Below are 21,145 nucleotides of genomic sequence, written 5' to 3'. Positions count from 1 at the left end.
TTGGTGACTGGCAAATGTAGTTACGTTTTTCCCGAACTGATTTCTATTTAATTGTGATGAATCCCTAATTAACTCAAATATCAACACATATAGTAGGTAGCTATACATCACTTCATTATCTGACATATTTAACAAGAATTAATTGCTGTGTGTATGTTTATTAATCTTCAAGTTCCTAACAGGAATTTCCGTCATTTTCCAAGATGGCGGACATTGAGAATTGACGATCTTTTCTCTGTAAAAAAACCCTTAAAAACGTCTCTACCTGTATAATTTGCGCATCCAAACTTTAAACTTTACTGCGCAAATTACACGAGTGTTAACAGTATTTCTTATCTTTTTCTATATCACATGATTCGCAACGAATGCTTTACAGCCCATTGAGTAATTTTTAGTCTCTATTTAAATACTCTGAACTCAGGTAAACTTGTTAGCTTTGTGTGATGGATGTCATCCTACATTGGGAGGGAGGGATTGCTCACTGACCACTGCAGCCACTTGTCTTTCCCCCAATATTCCTTTATACCTATATACCACTTCAACAGCTTTTTCTTTCATTTTACAATGCTTGTTGATACACTAGCGTTTCATTTCCAAGGAAATGCTCTTGTATTAATAGTTAATTCGAGTCCAAGGTTTCTTTGGTACTACGTGTATTTACATAGTCTCTATTTAAGTAGCTGTCAAATCCAATCTCCAAGGGCAGCTATCAATTCATTTGTCATTCACAAACTTTTAAACTTCTCTTAGCTATACAGATGACCATGCTGTTAATTGTATATTGTGAACAAAACCAGTTCAAATAGCAGAGAAATATTCCTCACGAAAAGGAGGGAGATTTTTCTTGAGACAAAAACAAAAAACAAAAAAAAATCAACAATGTAATCCTGATATTATCAGTATAACTAACAATATTATCAGTAAAATTAATGATATCTTAAGTATAATTGCACTAATTAGTAATATTCTCTTTGATGCTAAATATACTGAACTATCAGTTAAACATAAGGATATTACAGTAACCATTCATTCCTTTAGGGATCTGCCTCTCTGAACCATTGGTGAAATTGACTTAAATAGAAAAGCCCAGCCACTCTGAATACCAGTCCCTTCTTTCATAAAAGGCGACAAACACTGCATCATTGCCTCAATATCAACCAGGTGAGATAAATTCCTCTGCCCACCAGTCAACACACTTGTTCACATTTCTACCAATCCAGATTTGTGGAAAATAACTTAAGATACTTCTACTAGTGAAAATCAGAAGTCATATATACAGCTCTACTAGATTTTCAAAATACATTTTATTGTCAAAAACATTTAAAAAAAGATGATAGTTATAAGAGAATTCAGGGATGGTTTAGCAGGTTAAGAAATGGTCTTAAGACTCACTAAAAACACAAAGGTCATTTTCTTTTATCGTGGTCCAAACATTTTATAAAACAAGTGCACAGGTTAGACAAGAGTTTTTTTTTTTTTACTTTACTTTTACTTGTCCAGAAGTGTTACATTTTACAAGAGATCAAAGAAGGATCTTGGCCTCGACTTGGCAACAGATGGACCATGGACACAGGGTGATTTGTATAGCCCACCATCACATGATCACATGAAGGTGGTACCAGTTTGTCTACATAAATAGGCATGTCCTTGGAAAGTTAGCATTAACACTCATTGGCTACAGCCTGCTGTTGACTCTGTTGTAGAAACTCTCTGAAAACTTTCTCCGCCTTGTGTCGTTGACCTAGTTTATTGACCTTGCCTTGAAAATTACCACGGTTCATTGACCCTTTGCCGTCCATGACCTCTGCCATTCTATAAACAGAAAGGTTAAACAAAATTAATTAAGACAAGTATTTTTTATTTGATACTAAGTTTGAATAATTTTTGTTTAATGTAGTTTCCCCTTGTATTTGGAAGAAAGAACCAAACAAGAGGCACAATAGGCCTGAATCATTCATGATTCTGCATTTTATAAAGACAAGAATTCCACGGAAAAGGATTTGTCACCTGTGCAGAAAGTTAGATGATTACAAGAGTTATCACATTGAAACAAATTTTCTATATTTAGTAACAGTGGCCTTGCCTTTTCCCCTTCAGACCTGAAAAGCAATCTCAAACAAGCACTATCGGTAAGGAAGATCTGCATAAAGTTTGAGTCTGACTGGTCCAAGGAAACTTAAGTTATCGCATGGAAAACAAATTCTATTTTTAGTAACAGCGACTTTTACCTTTGACCTTCGGACTTGGAAAACAATCCCAAGCAAGTTCTTTTGGTTGGAAGATCTCCATGAAATTTGAGTTTGATTGGCCCTAGGAAACTCAAGTTAATGCACAAAAACAGATTTTCTATTTTTAGTAAAAGTGACCTTAACCTTTGACCTTTGAATAAGGAAAGCAATCCCAAGCAAGCACTTTCAGTAAGGAAGGTCTGCATTAAGTTTGAGCTTGATAGGCCTTAGGGAACTCAAGTTATCACACAGAAACCTCTGTGTGGATGCCACCGCCGACATAGTGATATCTATATGTCGCCTGCTAAAACTTTGTTAGAGAACATAGTTCATGCGACTGTAAAGTTGATTGAGTTCATTGATGCTAATCCCAAATTAATACTCCTTCTTTCATGAACAAAATTAGGTCAAGGTCAATCATTTGAACAAATATGATAGCTCTTTGTCCAAACTTAGTTTTGACCTTCAACAAAGAATGTTACTTGCCCTATATCATCTCTCTCAGCATTTTACTTATTGAGAAGAGTTCAAAGGAAAAAAGTTGACATCAAGCAGATGTAAGTCATTTCCTAAGAGAGTTAAGTTTACCTTGGTCCCACCTCCTTGAGAATATCCTCTCTGCCCGAGAGGAGAAACAGTCCTGCTCCCTTGTCATCCCCAACTGTTAAAAAGCAGCAGACAGCCTGGAATGGAGACAACTGGATCTGATACTATGATATGTGGTCACATAAATATACTTAATATCACAGACTCAACGTTTAGTGCATTTCCTAATCTTAGCACATTAACTCATTGATGATTTGATGCACCCGAATTATTTTCTATAGAAACAGTATATAGAAAGTGTTATTAGCACAGTCATGATTTTGTGCAATGCTTCTAACATGAAGATTGCTAAAATAAAATGCAGTATTAGACAGTAAATTTACCTTATCATTGATTTCTCGTACAACAATGTTCATGAAATCATTGTCCCCTTCCTTCCTGTGTAATGAAAAGATAAATTAAAACTTTATTGCTGGTTATTGATGTTACCAGGTATGTACATTTGCAGGTCAATAAAATCTAATGCAAATTTTATCCAAGGTCAATAACAAAATTGACATGGTTATTTTTAGCACACTGCAGTATATTGATAGTAATTATGTTTCTGTTTCAAAAAGATAATAATACTAAGACTTTGGAAATTATTTTTTAAAGGAAATTAAGAAATCGGGTATAGCATCTTTGTCCTTATTAATGAATGGTCGAAGTACACTTACCGATGTAATACAAACAAAGGATCTGGGTCAGTCAGAGACTTGTATTTCTGTGCTTCTAACACTGCCAGATCTCTTAATAAGTTGGTCACATTCTACAATGGTGATAAATATCAATACTGATGTGTCACACCTTTCTGCCATATCATTTTCAGCATTTTGAAAATCTATCAAAATATTGGTAAGTTGTCTTTAAATCATTTCTGCTATTTTTTTTTTAAACTCATTCTGAGATTTAAGATACAAAGCACTCAATATATACATATATATTGTTTCAGTTTTATTTTCACAGTTTGTTGTCAGATTTATGTCACCCATAAATTTGCTTAAAATAAAAAGAAATAGCATTTCTCAATACAGATCTACCCACATGTAAATTTCATTACTGGTAATAATAAGCGTATTGCTGAAATACACTGACGTCACAGACTTTCGTTCTAATGCATCCTTTTAATTTTGTATCTTAATAAAGATTTATTACAAGATACCCTGGTGGAGTTAAAAGTATACACTAGTAGCTCCACTTACTATATTAATGATTATACTAGTTAAATTAAAGGAAATAAAGATAAAGGAGTGGGGCTCACATATATCCACACCCCAAAACACCACTTAAAGCCCCTAACAGCTTTGTCAGCTAAACCCGAGTACCAGTAACCTAGTTACCTTCTGACAAGTTTTAAAGCCCTTCACAGCTTTGTCAGCTAACTCAAAGTGTTGATCTAGTGGACCTCTGAAACAAGGACAACATCATACAGTCAATATTACAGCATAAACAGAAGGGTCAAAGGACAAACATTACTAAATAAACAGTAGGGTCAAAGGTCAAGCATTACTAAACAATCAGAAGGGTCATAGGTCAAACATTACCATTGAGAGATCTTTATCAGACCTCAGTACTTATCTATACTTTTCCCTTCTTTCCCCTCTAAACTACATGTATGTGATAACATGGGGATTTTTTTAAATGAATCAATAACAAATCTCAACCGATAAAATCCAGGATGGCTGCCTTTCTGCCATTTTGTTTTTCTGATCAGAAATTGAATGGAAACAACCAGAGGGGAACCTACATGTGAAGTTTGAGAAATATCGCTCCAGTACTTTTCAAGAAATGGCGATAACAATCTTGAACTGCCAATATCCAAGATAAACGCATGTCAGCCATATTTTTTCAGATCAGATTTACAGTTGAATGAGCACAACGAAAAATCCACTGTGCACTATACGCATGAACAAGCTTTTGCCTCAGATGCATGGATGTCATGAATGTGATTTGAGATTTGTAATTGTTTCCGTTAAAAGCAGGATAATGATTTAATGCCTAAATATATAAAGTATTTTGTAAATAAATATTGAACAAATAATCAAGGAAATATTTAGTATAAAAAGTATAAAAGTATATTATACTACTAACTGTAATAAGTAATGAAACAAAGGAAACATGCAGTAATGTAAACAACCTGTCATGTGTTGAATCTGACCTGTGATTCCAATTAAATGTTGTAATTCAGCTTTGACTAGTTACAGATTTCTATCCTCTTATGTTGGGAGTATTCAGCTACCATGCAGTTAAAGAATAATCATTTTAAAAAAATCCATATTATTTTTCATTTTTTCTTCTTCTTAAAATGAACCTCAAAAACATACCAGCTCACTTTACATGAGAATGCACTATACATGCAAATTGACGGTATATAGATATACTTTGATATAGGTAATATGCAAGGGTAACTGGCTTTGTTTTCATAGCAACTGAATTTCTTCTTCAAAAGAAATATAGGAAGTGATATCGGGACAAACGAAAATTTACCCTGGCCAGACACCACTATACCATAAAACTACCATCAAATTTACCCTGGCCAGACACCACTATACCATAAAACTACCATCAAATTTACCCTGGCCAGACACCACTATACCATAAAACTACCATCAAATTTACCCTGGCCAGACACCACTATACCATAAAACTACCATCAAATTTACCCTGGCCAGACACCACTATACCATAAAACTACCATCAAATTTACCCTGGCCAGACACCACTATACCATAAAACTACCATCAAATTTACCCTGGTCAGACAACACTATACCATAAAACTACCATCAAATTTACCCTGGCCAGACAACACTATACCATAAAACTACCATCAAATTTACCCTGGCCAGACAACACTATACCATAAAACTACCATCAAATTTACCCTGGCCAGACACCACTATACCATAAAACTACCATCAAATTTACCCTGGCCAGACACCACTATACCATAAAACTACCATCAAATTTACCCTGGCCAGACAACACTATACCATAAAACTACCATCAAATTTACCCTGGCCAGACAACACTATACCATAAAACTACCATCAAATTTACCCTGGCCAGACACCACTATACCATAAAACTACCATCAAATTTACCCTGGCCAGACAATACTATACCATAAAACTACCATCAAATTTACCCTGGCCAGACATCACTATACCATAAAACTACCATCAAATTTACCCTGGCCAGACAACACTATACCATAAAACTACCATCAAATTTACCCTGGCCAGACAACACTATACCATAAAACTACCATCAAATTTACCCTGGCCAGACACCACTATACCATAAAACTACCATCAAATTTACCCTGGCCAGACACCACTATACCATAATACTACCATCAAATTTATCCTGGCCAGACACCACTATACCATAAAACTACCATCAAATTTACCCTGGCCAGACATCACTATACCATAAAACTACCATCAAATTTACCCTGGCCAGACAACACTATACCATAAAACTACCATCAAATTTACCCTGGCCAGACACCACTATACCATAAAACTACCATCAAATTTACCCTGGCCAGACAACACTATACCATAAAACTACCATCAAATTTACCCTGGCCAGACATCACTATACCATAAAACTACCATCAAATTTACCCTGGCCAGACAACACTATACCATAAAACTACCATCAAATTTACCCTGACCAGACACCACTATACCATAAAACTACCATCAAATTTACCCTGGCCAGACAACACTATACCATAAAACTACCATCAAATTTGAGGGGTACATAGAAACTGCCTAGCATTTGGTGTTGGGTTTGAGGGAATTCGGATTAAGTTAAAGGAAGTAGGGATGTATATATTCTTATACTTAAGAAGTCCCGTCAGTGACCGTTCTGTCCTCACACTCCGTGCCATGTAACTTCTGACTCGACCTCCAGCCACAAAGTGTAAATTGGTCTTGTTCTTTTTTCCTTTCTCAGAGAAAAGTAATTTAATTAACTGAAATAAAAACAAAAAAAAGAACATGATATTCTACAAAATTTTAAACAAATCATTTTAAACGACATATTTGGAAATCTAGCATCAGACCCCTATTTTCGTATCTTTGGAAATGAGAAATACATTTATCATTACCATCCCTTGCTGATTTTTTGACAAAACAAGAGGCCCATGGGCTTTTTATGACCTTAAAGTACAGCAAGGTCATTCCTTTAAACAAACTTAGAAGCCCTTCATCCCAGCATGCTACTGGCCTAATATCGTGACCCTGGGTCTCTTGGTTATTGAGAAAAAGTCGAAAATGTAAACTGTTTATGACCCATGACGCACAACAGACACCGCCGTATATAAGGCTATCTCAATAGGTCACTTAAGACTTTGTCTAAATTGTCTCAATTCCATCAACTAACAATTCATAGCAATAGTAATTAGTCAATATCAAATTAACAATCATGTCTCATAGCTTGAGATTTTCTCTTTTTTATTATTTGATTTAGACTAATTTACCTGTAGATGTGAGAGATTCGAAACATGGGTTCCACAACAGAGTGTGCCTCCATCAATTCCCTCTATGTCCAATACTCGCACTGGTCCCACATGGTCATCTGGTAGCCCCCGGCAACGGTACTGTCATTGCAAAAAGAAAAAATCTTGAAATTTGAAAGGTTGGTTCATACTTTAGATTATATAATTGTACATTCTATTTTGGCACATCCAGTCACATTCACTCCTAGTCACAGTGATAAACAAGTTCATCAATGGGTGAAGTTAACGAAGGCTACATGTGTCTATAAACCGGTATCTTAGGTGAAACAAGTGCCCCAATGGGCCTGTGTTGCTCACCTGTTCTGTACTTTGTAAGGTTAAGACTTCAATCATGCTGTTTCTTTTCAGTAATTGGTACATGTCAAATATCATAACTATGTGATTTTGATATTCGGAAACAAATAATTTATCATTTTCTGTGACATTAAAAGTTTATCAAGGTCAATAACTTGAACAAACATAATAGGCCTTCATCTCAGCATGCATTTGACAAAAACCAAGAGGTCCAGGGACTGGTATATTGGGCATATAACATGTTGGGGTAAAGGGCTATGAAGTTTGTTCAAATGAATGACCTTGACCTACTTTCAGCATGCTTCAAGCCTAATTTCAGGTCTCCTGGACTCTTGGTTATTGAGTTAGCTCTTGATAGATTTTTACGTATTAAATAGATTTTTGCGTATTAAATAGATTTTAGCGTATTAAACGTGTGACCTTGAACAGACTATTAACAAGAGGCCCAGAGGACCTGTATCGCTCACCTGGTTTCATGAGATATGTTTCAAGAATGATGCTAAAGTATATTTGCCGTATGTCTTGCTATGTCAATATATCATAAGCATTTTATATGGGTACATGTTCATTGGTTTTAGTGTAATTCGTTTTTTTTTCCAAAAAGTGTATTAATACATGAAATGAAATTGACTTTTGGCCCAACCACATACTGGGATGCTACCACACAAATATGGGTGATATATATTGCTTAGTTTCAGAGAAGAAGTCATTCATATTCATATCAATTTAGCCAAATTGACCCCTTTTGGCATCGCCTCTCAGCCCCCGGAGGTCAGCCCCAACATTTGTCCAATTTTGAATCCCCACCCCATAACCATGCTATTACACAAATGCGAGTGATGTCCATTGCTTAGTTTCAGAGAAGAAGATGTTTAAACAAATTGATCACTCCCTCTGCCCCCTGAATCTCTAGTGGGGATGATATAGACCTTAAGGGAAAGGGCTCACTTATATTCAGATGATGTGTGGCTACTTATAATGTAAACAAGTGATGTGTGACGTGTAACCGTTCGTGACGATATGCTTCAAATTGTTGAGTAAGGTTTAATTTACCTCTTTCAGCTTCGGGTCATTTTTATCCTCAAACACATGAGGGGTGACAGGGATCTCTGCCAGAATTTTTTCGTTAACAGTTTCCTCCAGCTTGACAACATCCTCTTCCTTCATGTTCGGGATATCTAACTCTATAAAGGATGTCTTTTCTCCCAAACACCTGCAGAGTTACAGAAGGTCAATATATCATCTTAAAGTAAAGATAAACGTGACATCTAAAAATCTTTACTTGTGACTTCAACATAGTTTCTGATCATGACAATAGATAATTAATGAAGTCTGTTAGCGTAGGCTTGAAAAACTTATTTATAGTAACAATGACCTCATTTTTGACTCTAGGTAGTTTAAATGCAAACTTGAACAAAATATGATTGCTGTGAGTAAGTGTATGAATTTTCAGGAAAATTGGATAATCAATGAAGTTGGTAGTGGATATCATTTAGTAACATATGTATGTACATACGACCCTATCATTCTATCCTCTCCATGACTCATCGTAGGCATATCTACATGTAATGTACGATTGCAGTGTAAGACAACAATCAAAGTTATTGAGATTTACATGCTGTTGTGATGTTAGAAGACTTACCATGAGGTGGTGGGACAACCAAACAACTGTTCTGCCACAGCGGTGATGAGATGCTGCCCTACAAATCAATAAACTAATGTGATCATGTTATAAAATAGCAAAATAAATAATTTTTTGTTTTATTTCAAAATACAACAAATGAAACAAGAGGCCCAGAAGGCCTGCTCATGAAATAATCTCAAGTTATAGTACAAACATTTCCCCATTTTGGGAACTGCTTCAATTTTAATATGTATTCTTAATTTCCAGAGACTCTTAACTTATGCAATACACGGATTCTGCACTGATGAAAATGCCTGTATCATAACAAACAAACAAGAAGCCCAATGTGCCTGCATAGCTCACCTGGTATCAACTTGTTTGGTGATTTTCTGGCTTTCATTTGACCAAATGAACTTCATTTTAGGCCTTTCAGGTGATAGGAAGAAGTTCTTCATATGTTTGAACAATTTGACCTCTGTGACCTTGAATATGGTTCAAGGTCATTTATTTTTTCACAAACTTTATGGGCCTCATCCAAGGTACCTTTCAGGCTTGTCAATCTTGGTTAATGAGAAGAAGTCATTTTAAAGCCAAGAAGGTATTGTAAATTTGCACTTATTTGACCTTTGACCTTGAGGTCAAGGTCACAGTGACCTAATGGCAGTGTATTTCACATCAGCTTTAGGTGGTGCAAGAATCCTCCAAGTTCATAAACTGCCGAGACATGAATTTTTTTCCATCTCAAAACTAAACATGTACAACTAGGGACCAAGGGCAGCCGACAAATGAAATTTAAACAAGGATGGATAGTATTGCAGCAGCAATACAAAGTCCCCTGCCTTATCCAGGAGTGCAACTATTTATTTCCCATTTTTTAAACTACGTGTTATACTGATCACGTATACCAAGTTTCGTTAAAATCAGAGTAGTACTTTAGGATTGTCCGGACACGCCTCAACCAATGAGAAGCCGGCGGCCATTTTGAAAAATGTTTTATTTCGAAAAGAAAAATTGGGATGCAAACTACATGTGATACTGATCATGTATACCAAGTTTCGTTAAAATCGGAGTAGTACTTTAGGAGAAGTTGTCCGGACAAGTCTCAACCAATGAGAAGTTGGCGGCCATTTTGAAAATTGGTTTTTCGGGGGAAAAAAATGTGGGATGCACAACTACATGTTATACTGATCATGTATACCAAGTTTCATTAAAATCGGAGTAGTACTTTAGGAGAAGTTGTCCGGACAAGCCTCAACCAATGAGAAGCCGGCAGCCATTTTGAAAAATGAATTTTTGGGATGCACAACTACATGTTATACTGATCATGCATACCAAGTTTCGTTAAAATCGGAGTAGTACTTGAGGAGGAGTTGTCCGGACAAGTCTCAACCAATGAAAAGTCGGCGGCCATTTTGAAAATTGGTTTTTCTAAAAACAAAATGTGGCATGCACAACTACATGTTATACTGATCATGTATACCAAGTTTCATTAAAATCGGAGTAGTACTTTAGGAGGAGTTGTCCGGACAAGTCTCAACCAATGAAAAGCCGGCAGCCATTTTGAAAAATGAATTTTTAAAGAAAAAAAATATAGGATGCACAACTACATGTTATACTGATCATGTATACCATGTTTCATTAAAATCGGAGTAGTACTTTAGGAGGAGTTGTCCGGACAAGTCTCAACCAATGAGAAGTCGGCAGCCATTTTGAAAATTGGTTTTTGGAAAAAAAAAATGTGAGATGCACAACTACATGTTATACTGATCATGTATATCAAGTTTCATTAAAATCGGAGTAGTACTTTAGGAGGAGTTGTCCGGACAACTATTGCGTGACAGACGGACGGACGGACGGACGGACAGACGGACGGAGGGTAAACCTATAGTCCCCCCCTTTTTCAAACGGCAGGGGACTAAAAAGATCCCTGATTTACTTTCTGAGAAACAGTGGTAGGAAGGATTGTTTAGAGACGAATGATGCAGAACAATTTGATGATCCCATGATCTGATAAAAGTGGGCTGAAAAAATTCATGTTTGAAACAAAAATAATATCGATGTGAAGCATATTGTTGATCCTGTGTAGTAAACAAGATGTACATAACAGTCACATATTTCTCAATTGTGACCTTAAAATTAAGCCTAGTTCATTTGTATGCTGAATCTTTCTAGCACTCTTTGTTACCTACTGGCAAAATATTATACATATGAGTCTACTTGAATTTGAAAAGTAGATCATTGAAGTGTTAAACACCTGTGACTTTGAAACCAGGTCAAGGTTATTGATTTGAAGAAATTTCATATTCCATAGCAGGAACCTACTGGTGTAAGATAAGTAGGTCTTTAAGAACTTGAGAATAAGATTTGCAAATTAATTTCAACTACTTGGCCTGTGTCCATGAAAATAGGCCCAGATCATTTATATGAGAAACTTTATACCACTCTATCCCAGACACTGGCAGGCAAACTATCAGCTTTCTGGGCTTTCTGTAACTTGCAAGGAAAATTCTTGAATCTTTGAACATATATGAGCCCTGCAACCTTGAAAATAGGTCAAGGTCTAGGTCATTTATAGGAAATTTCAAAGCACTACATAGTAGTACCTACTGGCCCAAGATGAGTGCCATAGATCATTTAAAACTTGAAAAGAAGATTCACAAATTAACTTTAACTATTTCGCCCATGTGACCTTGACCTATGGTCAAGGTCATTTATATGAGGAAAATTTCATCATTAGCTCTTCCAAATGTACCTCCTAGCCAAACATCGGTTCTCAGTTGTTTATAGTTTTCTAGAAGAAGTTCAAAGTTAATGGACGGACAGACGGCAGATGCCCACTCATGCACGATACCACTTTTTGTAGTGTGAACTAATAAATTGTATGCTAAGAAAGGTTTGACTCAGTTTTGTTGACCTCCTTACCAGTGTGCTGCTGCATGTGGTCAAACCTACGTGACCAGTCCACCTTCATGTCAACATCTGTGTCGGCAGCGATTTCCGTGGTTACAAAATTCACAGCCTCTGCCCCTTTCCTTGTGATACGTAGTACATCTATGTTGTTTATCTGCATGTCAATAAAAACATGAAATTCAATTCAAAAGGCGCGCACCATTCAATGATCTTTATTCATTCTATGTAAGATCTTTTCTCTATGCCAAATGATCTGATAACAAGGATGTATACATATGAAATCTAAGAGATACAAAATTTGACAGGCCTTTTGGGCCAGGTGAGCTAAAAATGCTCCCAGTACTTTTCAAGCAATAGCGATAACAAACTTCAAGTATCAACAAGAATTCCACGGAAGTGGAGGTGTCGCCTGTGTATGCGAATAATTAAAGGGTCATAACTCTTTAAAATTAGGACTTGAAAAAATAAATGGCTATAACTCTTTTAAAAACTTGCGAAAGACTTCCCATGAAATTTTGAATTAATTCCAGTAATTAAAGGGCCATAACTCTTTAAAACTAGGACTTGAATAAAAAAAAAAACAATAACAAATTTGTCCACAGTATTATGGTAACGAACATTCTATTTTCGCAAAAAAAATTAAAGGGCTATAACTCTTTTAAAAAGGTCCGAATAAATTTGGTTAACGAACTTGTCCACAGTATTATGGTAACGAACCTTCCCATGCAGTTTCAAATTAATCCAGTAATAATTATTCAAGTTATTGAGTGGAAACAATTTTCGCAAAAAATTAAAGGGCCATAACTCTTTTAAAATGGTGCGAATAAATTTGGTTAACGAACTTGTCCACAGTATTATGGTAACGAACCTTCCCATGAAGTTTCAAATTAATCCTGTAATAATTATTCAAGTTATTGAGTGGAAACCATTTTCGCAAAAAATTAAAGGGCTATAACTCTTTTAAAAAGGTGCGAATAATTTTGGTTATCAAACTTGTCCGAGCTATCATGGTAATGAACCTTAATCCGTTCTAAACTACTAAAGTTATCGCACGAAAACCATTTTCCGGACGACGCCGACGCCGACACCGACGCCGAAAAGTAATACCTATATGTCTCCTTTTTCAAAGGCGACACAAAAACCAAGATAGCTGCTTAGCAACTATTTTGTTTCCTGATCACTCTCAAAATCAAAACTAGGGACCAGGGGAAACCCACACATGAAGTTTCAGAAAATTCCTTCCAATACTTTTCAAGAAATAGCAATAACAAGGATTGTTTATGGACAGATTGACAACAAACTGACGATGGCCCACAGAAGCAGGGTGATTTGAACATGCTAAAATGCCACCAAGGTAGTAGTTTCTTGTGCCTTTTTAAATTTAGATAGGTTATTTTTTAGTAACAAGAGGCTTCATGGGCCTGTATCCCTTACCTATTCTGCAAGGTTGAAGATAAGTCTTTGTTAGAAAATTTGATTTATGTAACTTTCAGAAGTTGTTTAGATCATTGAAGTTAATCAGAAATTACTACCTTCTTTCCAGAATAAACCTTTCTTAGCCCTTCACTTAAGTATTCTACTAGTCAAATGTCATGAACCTGGGACTCATGGTTTTAAAGAAGTCATTTACAAATTCAAACACATTCAACTCACATTAATTTGAAAAAGGCAAGATTATCCATTTGAACAAATATAGAGCTTCATCCAAACATGCTACTGGCCAAATATTATCATCATAGGCCAATTGATTTATGAGAAAAAGTTGTTTCAAGATTTTAACACATCTGATCCAGAAAAGTTGAAGGTCATTCATTAAAATAAATGATAGCACTTCATCCAAGCATGCTGCTAGACTAATGTTATGATTCTGGCTTCTTTGTTATCGAGAAGAAGTCATTTGAAGGATCATGTTGAAGCCAGATGTACTAGTCTATGACAGATGCTGCATCAATGCATAAGGACACAGGATTAAACAAATTTATGATTAAATTTCCCTACTGCAGCTTAGTGCTCAATATCATAAAATATGAACATGAAGGCGAGATATAAATACAATGTATTTCATAAAATACCACTGTAACATTTCATGTTTAAAACTGAAAACATTCTTATTTTGGTGTATTCAGATTTAATTAGCACATAACCACATCTAAATAGATTAGTGCCATCATGAATTGGCGCCTGACAATAGAAAACGGTATAAACAAGAGATCCCAGAGGGATCTTGGCGCCCACCATTGAATGATCTTTATAGGTTCCATGTCAGATTGATCTTTTCCCTACTTTTCCCATCCTCTAAGTCTTACTTATCTGTGTAAATTCAGAAACAGCCCTCTAGTACTTTTCAAACAAGGGGAACCTATATACAGAATTTAAGATTTAGCTATAATGGCTGTCTGTCGGCCATGTTGTTTTCGTATTGGTCCCAATATGCAAAACTAGGCACTGAGGGGAACCTATTTGAAAAAGATCCCTTTAGTACTTTCACAGAAATAGCGATAACAAACTTCAATTGTCAAAATCCGAAATGGCTGCCTGTCGGCCATGTTGTTTTCTGATTAGTCTCAAAATGCAATATGCATAACTAGGCACCGACGGGAACATGCATATGAAATTTTAGAAAGATCCCTTCATTACTTTCTGAGAAATAGCGATAACAAACTTCAATTGTCAAAATCCAAGATGGCTGCCTGTCAGCCATGTTGTTTTCTGATTGGTCTCAAAATGCAATATGCATAACTAGGCACTGAGGGGAACCTACATATGAAATTTCAGAAAGATCCCTTCATTAGTTTCTGAGAAATAGCGATAACAAATTTTAATTGTCAAAATCCAAGATGGCTGCCTGTCAGCAATGTTGTTTTCCTATTGGTCTCAAAATGCAATATGCATAAGTAGGCATCAAGGGGAACCTACATATGAAATTTGAGAAAGATCCCTTCAGTTCTTTCACAGAAAAAGCGATAACAAATTTCAATTGTCAAAATCCAAGATGGCTGCCTGTTGGCCATGTTGTTTTCCGATTGGTCTCAAAATGCAATATGCATAACTAGGCACTGAGGGGAACCTGCATATGAAATTTGAGAAAGATCCCTTCAGTACTTTCACAGAAATAGCGATAACAAACTTCAATTGTCAAAATCCAAGATGGCTGCCTGTCGGCCATTTTGTTTTCCGATTGGTCCCAAAATGCAATATGCATAACTAAGCACCAAAGGGAACCTACATATAAAATTTGAGAAAGATCCCTTCAGTACTTCCTCAGAAATAGCGTTAACAAACTCCAATTGTCAAAATCCAAGATGGCTGCCTGTCGGCCATGTTGTTTTCCGATTGGTCCCAAAATGAAATATGCATAACTAGGAACCAAAGGGAACCTACATATGAAATTTGAGAAAGATCCCTTCAGTACTTCCTCAGAAATAGCGATAACAAATTCCAATTGTCAAAATCCAAGATGGCTGCCTGTCGGCCATGTTGTTTTCTGATCGGTCCCAAAATGCAATATGCATATCTAGGCACAAAGAGGAACCTGCATATGAAATTTGAGAAAGATCCCTTCAGTACTTTCACAGAAATAGCGATAACAAACTTCAATTGTCAAAATCCAAGATGGCTGCCTGTCGGCCATTTTGTTTTCCGATTGGTCCCAAAATGCAATACGCATAACTATGCACCAAAGGGAACCTACATATAAAATTTGAGAAAGATCCCTTCAGTACTTCCTCAGAAATAGCATTAACAAACTCCAATTGTCAAAATCCAAGATGGCTGCCTGTCGGCCATGTTGTTTTCCGATTGGTCCCAAAATGAAATATGCATAACTAGGCACCAAAGGGGAACCTACATATGAAATTTGAGAAAGATCCCTTCAGTACTTCCTCAGAAATATCGATAACAAACTCCAATTGTCAAAATCCAAGATGGCTGCCTGTCGGCCATGTTGTTTTCTGATCGGTCCCAAAATGCAATATGCATATCTAGGCACCAAGAGGAACCTACATATGAAATTTGAGAAAGATCCCTTCAGTACTTTCTCAGAAATTGAGATAACAAACTTCAATTGTCAAAATCCAAGATGGCTGCCTGTCGGCCATGTTGTTTTCTGATCGGTCCCAAAATGCAATACGCATAACAAGGCACCAAGGGGAACCTACATATGAAATTTGAGAAAGATCCCTTCAATACTTTCTCAGAAATAGAGATAACAAACTTCAATTGACAAAATCCAAGATGGCTGCCTGTCGGCCATGTTGTTTTCCGATTGGTCCCAAAATGCAATATGCACAACTAGGCACCAAGGGGAACCTACATATGAAATTTGAGAAAGATCCCTTCAATACTTTCTCAGAAATAGAGATAACAAACTTCAATTGTCAAAATCCAAGATGGCTGCCTGTCGGCCATGTTGTTTTCCGATCGGTCCCAAAATGCAATATGCACAACTAGGCACCAAGGGGAACCTACATATGAAATTTGAGAAAGATCCCATCAGCACTTTCTCAGAAATAGCGATAACAAGAATTGTTTACGGACGGAGGGACGGACGGACGGACCACGGACGCAGGGCGATTTGAATAGCCCACCATCTGATGATGGTGGGCTAAAAATGCAATTACAGAAATCATGATTATATAACCGTAACATGTTGCTGTCAATGCATAGCACTACAATAAAAATACTGCTAAAATATGTATGTTTACTTCAAAATTTGCAGATCAAATATACGTACGGTTCCTCTGTCATCCGGCTGAAACAAAAAATCCGGTAATTAACATATTATATACAAATGTGTGCCATGACATTCAATAAAATAAGGCTGTTTTATCTTTCTGGAATTGCTATGAATTAAAAATTGAAGTTTTCAAAACTGAATTTGAATTGAATCATATTGTCTCTTTGAAAGAAATGGGCCTAACAGACCTGCATTGTACATCCTGTGAAGTGAAGTTTTAATTGAAAGAATTAATTACAATTGAATTTAAAAGTAGATACAGAACTAAAATTCAAACCTATTTTTCAGTAATTGTTACACATCTGACACATGTAAGTTTGAAAGTATAGATCAAGGTAACCAGACAAGGGTTATTGTTTTGACTTCTTCACCTCAGCATTCTACTGACCAAATATTGATACCCTGAAGCTCTTACTTGGTTATTGAGAAGTTGGTTAAAGATTTTAACAAAATTTTGACCCATGTAACCTTTGAAGTATGTCAAGGTTATTTATTTGAACAAAAGGCTGACACTCAGACAAATGAGCTAATGAACATGCAAATGAGGGAAATATTTACTATGACCCTGATTCTGATCAAATTTTTAAGGAAATGACATCAGGAAAATATTAATGAGATGATGATTTTTGTGGAAATATCTCTCTATGAATGAGAGTCCAGATTAACAGAAAAAAGTATACCTGTCCACCCCCTTCTGGAAACAGAATGGTATCTTCCAAGATGACTTCAAAACCTTTGACCTTGTCCTTTTTGCCATTGGTTACAAGTGTTGATTCAGCTGGTATGCAACTTTTTACCTTTGATTTGAACTTAAAAATAATGCACAAAAATTAATGGTAGAATTTCAAAATACAAGGTACTTTTGTAAAAATGGAGAGTATGATCAGTGACCTTATTCTTGAGTCTATTGGGGATTTCCTTTTAGCCTAGTGGTAGGATGTCCAATTGGAGAGGCTCAAAGTCACTAAATTGAGGCCTAGTGTGGGCACGGGTATGTTTTTTTTAAATTTCAGTACTCCATCATATTACACATTAAACTAAATGTGACTTTGGTACTTCAACAATCATGATTCCAGTAAGATTTCAACTTACAACAGGAGGCCCAGAGGGGCTTGTACCTCCCACCTAGACATTGCAGTGAATGTGCGAAACAATAAGGTCCCTATATATAGCTAGGGGCCAGACCCATCATTATTAAAAAAGAAAAGGGTTTTCCTTCACCACAGGATGCTTCAGTCCAAATCCTTTCATTCCTACAGAAGGGGGGGGGGGGGGGGGGGGGGGGGGGGGGGGGGGGGGGGGCAGAAGGTGCTATTATAGAATCTGGTTCCTATTCCCTAGAGCTAAACAATCCCTCATTTTATAAATCTTTTTATTGGGCCCATCTCTCGGGCACCTGGTGGGCCAGACCTACCATTTATATAAAATTGGTTCCGTTTCCCCTAAGGATACATAAGACTAAAAATTAATCAAATAGACTGAGCCATTCATGACAAGTAGCATTTCAGGAGTGTAAGAAAATTCAAGCCACTTGCCCCAGCAGAGCTCAGATAGTCACTTGCCCGAATGCAATTTTTGACTTGCCCCATACTGTAGGCATTCCAATAAAATATCTAAAAAAAGTTGTCATTATAAAAAATTATTTATGAATATTTCATCATTTAATATTAAACAATTTGAAAATATTTACAATCCATAGTTCAAACATATGAAAGAATATAAATATATATATTTATTCTAATTTGAATTGCAGTAATGTTTTGTATTATTTCCTGCTTCTTTCTTATATTTTGTTAATTTCTGTCCGGATTCCTCTTCGAAAATTAGTCATACAAATAAAACGAACAAAAATAATTTTACAGATAAAGAATTCTTTCCTTTGTCTGATAAAAACATCTAGTCATTTAGACCTATACTTTTCCCACCTTGAAAATTAGATTTACATAAAGGGAAAATAAAGATGTTTTGACTACTAATCATTTATTTTAATACAATCAACATACTTCTACACTTCTGTCACTCTGATAAATTCCTAATAACACAGAATTCAGGAAAACGAACATGAAAATCATGTTAGAGATAGAAATATCTTACTTGTCTCGGGCAAGTGTACAAACAATTTTTGGTTGCCTGAACTAAAATTTTGGTTGCCCGGGACGTCAACGCCGGGAAAGTTGATTTTTACATCCCTGCATTTTTAAGGGAAATTGGAGGAAAAGACAATGGGCTCTGTGTTATACCAGAAGCTCACCAGACAGCTTAAAATCAATTACAGGAAAGAATTTAAAATATTTGTTGGGATATATGTGTTGTGAAACTGTACTGGGATGGACTGGGATAAACGCCAGTACATGATCAAATGGCTGTATCAAAAGAACTTCTTACTCTACCAGCAAATCTCTCGAGGCATGCTCAACCAATTTCATTTCTCAAAACTGAAGCCAGAAAATAACTTGTCTCCCCATGAAAAATATCAGACTGGAACCATCTCCCAAAAAATATTTTCAAACTTGATTCAGTAACATACCGGCACCTTCAAATCAACTTTTTTGCAAAGACTTTCCACCTGATAACAATTAATCTTCAACTCGCTAAAAAATAGATATAGAAGTACAGGGTTATTAAAAGGATTGTAGCCAATATTACACTTTAAATAAAAATACACAGGTGACATTTCAATTTTAATGTTGTTATTGAAACAACCGAGAACATGAATCTTGTATGCAGTTATCATAACTCTTGCTCTGCGCCTTTCCTGGAGGAAGCAATGTCATTTGCTGCTAGCTCTTTATGTATACATACAGTATATTAAATGTATCTATATAGCTATTATCTGGTTTTGGAAATTTAACCTCAAACTTATGTATAATACATGTAACAGGAGAGGAAAATGCAACGACCAGACCAGACCAGGACTCAAACCCCAGACCTCAGAACTCTAGACAGATGCTCTAACCATTTGAGATATCTGGCCACTGACTTTCAGTCCAGTCCATTTCCGCTACATTCCTCTCGCCTTCAACAAAGTCTTCGACCTGAAGACACACACAACTGACAAGAAACTATGCAACATCCATGGGTATTTAGTTGAGTGTCAAATATAACAGGAGAGAAAAATGCAATGACAAAACCAGGACTCGAACCAGGGACCTCAGAATTCTAGACAGACGTTCTAATCAAACCATTTGAGCTACCTGGCCACCAGCGTTTGGCTCAGTCCATGCAGTTCCGTTTCATATGCAAACTTGCCTATCATATGCCAATTGAGGTCTTGGTTTTTTACTAAAAGAGACAAAATCACTTTCAACATACGTTTTAAAAATTTCTGTCCAAGTCACATTTATTTAGTCATGAAACATCATACAAATGGGGGAAATCACCTGAGAAATACCATAAAATGATAAAATGATGCAATACTTCTGGTAGAGTAACACCAAGTTTCTAAGTAAGTCGCATATGAATACAAATGAAATAAAAAAAAAACAGGTGAGAAATTCCATGAAATGATGCAATACTTCTAGTAGAGTAACACGAAGTTTCTAAGAAACCAACACTCTCAATACATGTTTTATAGTAAAATTTCATTTAATTCCTTCTTCGTTAATTAACTTTTAATTGAATTTTAAATAATATACTGCAAAATTTACCATTTATGCGACTTTCGCTATTTTTAGTAACAAAATCATACAGAAACTATAAGCGATTTTGCTTAATATTATCAGAGCCTTGTATATCAGATATACAAGTCGCTGATATTATTAGATAAAGTCGTAGTGAGACCCCCGTCCCTATAGGCCAGGATCTGGTAGATGTACTTTACCTCTCGTAGATAACTATTTCTTTGACACGCTAATGCCATTTCGTCTTGTAAGCTGTGTAGTTTCACTTTTAAAATGTCTCTGTCAAATACACGCTTTGCCTTATCAACGAAATGCTTGGGCCCTTTCGTTTATGCGGTTGGAACGGCCAAACCGGTCAGACCAATGAACGGACTACGCGACACGCTTTCGTTCCATACGTATACGTTTACTGGCGGTTCGTCTACTGGTACGCTTTGGTCAATGTATATTTACCCTTCTCACGCCCCTGTAGATCTAATTTCTTCAACAGATCCATGCTAATATAATCGTCATTTCTGACGGAATTAGCAAAACATTAAGAAGAAGGTCAAGGGGCCCAGGTATATCCAAGATGGCGGATGTGAAATCGAATTTGTAGTATCACTTGCATAAGTTGAAA

At 36.2% G+C, this 21,145-nt stretch overlaps 1 protein-coding gene across 1 annotated transcript; it reads right to left on the bottom strand.

Annotated features, from left to right (window-relative positions):
• Positions 1–1,284: 1,284 nt before the first annotated feature.
• On the bottom strand, positions 1,285–20,853 carry LOC117322223 (alanyl-tRNA editing protein Aarsd1-like). The gene is made up of 13 exons (XM_033877000.1): positions 20,727–20,853; positions 17,587–17,715; positions 16,904–16,921; positions 12,184–12,325; positions 9,280–9,337; positions 8,691–8,850; positions 7,305–7,424; positions 6,667–6,797; positions 4,154–4,220; positions 3,491–3,582; positions 3,158–3,212; positions 2,817–2,911; positions 1,285–1,812 (listed from the first exon to the last, which is right to left on the bottom strand). The coding sequence occupies exons 1-13, from the start codon at positions 20,763–20,765 to the stop codon at positions 1,662–1,664; spliced, it is 1,257 nt and encodes a 418-aa protein (XP_033732891.1). The 5' UTR covers positions 20,766–20,853; the 3' UTR covers positions 1,285–1,661.
• Between the last annotated feature and the right edge of the window lie 292 nt (positions 20,854–21,145).

Source organism: Pecten maximus, chromosome 2 (genome assembly GCF_902652985.1).
Source record: "Pecten maximus chromosome 2, xPecMax1.1, whole genome shotgun sequence".
Taxonomy (NCBI): domain Eukaryota; kingdom Metazoa; phylum Mollusca; class Bivalvia; order Pectinida; family Pectinidae; genus Pecten; species Pecten maximus.
This window is presented reverse-complemented; position numbering and strand designations above follow the sequence as displayed.

Excerpts from the sequence above, each read along its gene's own strand:
- LOC117322223 (XM_033877000.1), bottom strand. The coding sequence starts at position 20,765 with ATGGCATTAGCGTGTCAAAGAAATAGTTATCTACGAGAG. Across the intron at positions 4,221-6,666 it reads TCACTGACGGGACTTCTTAA|AGGTCCACTAGATCAACACT; the intron begins GTATAAGAATAT and ends TCCTTGTTTCAG. Across the intron at positions 3,583-4,153 it reads GCTTTAAAACTTGTCAGAAG|AATGTGACCAACTTATTAAG; the intron begins GTAACTAGGTTA and ends TCACCATTGTAG.